The sequence below is a fragment of the Talpa occidentalis genome, unplaced genomic scaffold (genome assembly GCF_014898055.3).
Source record: "Talpa occidentalis isolate TD23 unplaced genomic scaffold, MPIMG_talOcc4v2.1 talOcc4.4, whole genome shotgun sequence".
Lineage (NCBI taxonomy): Eukaryota > Metazoa > Chordata > Mammalia > Eulipotyphla > Talpidae > Talpa > Talpa occidentalis.
The window spans coordinates 8,891,788-8,892,603 of record NW_023604295.1 but is presented as its reverse complement, the minus strand read 5'-3'; the positions used below and the strand labels follow the sequence as shown (position 1 = coordinate 8,892,603).

The 816-nt window shown below is 50.5% G+C and overlaps 1 protein-coding gene across 1 annotated transcript; it reads right to left on the bottom strand.

Annotated features, from left to right (window-relative positions):
• Window positions 1–200: 200 nt before the first annotated feature.
• LOC119256839 (keratin-associated protein 7-1) lies at window positions 201–464 on the bottom strand. The gene has a single exon (XM_037524597.1). The coding sequence runs from the start codon at window positions 462–464 to the stop codon at window positions 201–203; it is 264 nt and encodes an 87-aa protein (XP_037380494.1).
• Window positions 465–816: the final 352 nt, after the last annotated feature.

The following is an 816-nucleotide window of genomic DNA, read 5'->3' as shown; positions in this document are numbered from 1 at the left end:
TGCGGCTGAGTCTCAGTTCAGCATTCGATGCCTGGGTGATTGTTCAGTGCAGACCAGGCTCTCAGCCGGCAGTCAGCAAGAGAGGGAAGATGAATCTCCCGGGCACATCTGGAAGTAGAAAGACAGTCTATGCTCTTCAGGCTGTTCTGCGCACAGAGAAGTGAGGGAGCGTTCTGGAGTAACCTGGGGCTTGGGGTCCATTAGTAGGTGCTGTAGCCAAAGCCAGAGCCGGAGCCCCATGGCCTGTAAAAGCTGCCGCCGTAGCCACAGCCCAGGTTGCCGAAGTTGCTGCCCCCAAAGCTGTATCCCAGGGAGTTGTAGCCATTGCAGCCGCAGCCATAGTTCAGGGGAGAGCCCAGGGGCACCACGCAGTTCAGGGGGGTGGCTCTGAAGGTCCTATGGAAGTTGGTTCCATAGCAAGGATAGCCTGGGAAGTAGTTTCCACAGCAAAAGAAGCGAGTCATTGTGGCAGGAGTGGAGAAAGATGTGGATAGAGGGTGAAGAGCAAGGTACCCAAGTGTGAATGAAGGTCTCTGTCTGCCTAGGGCTTTTTATACCTCCAGCAGGTGGGCATGACACCCTGATCTAGACATTCTCACAATAATTTGCATAAATAATTCTATCAGTAGCTAATAAAATGTACACAAAGGAACCCACAGACTCATTGCCCATGTTTTTTGTTGGCTTTCTGTTTGCATAGGAATGTTCAGTGCCTTCAAAGCTCCTGCCCATCCTTGACACATATTTGAATCCTTTTCAACAGTGTCCCAGCATTTACCTTCTGTTCTAATTGCATCATGTGAGTCTCTAAATCCT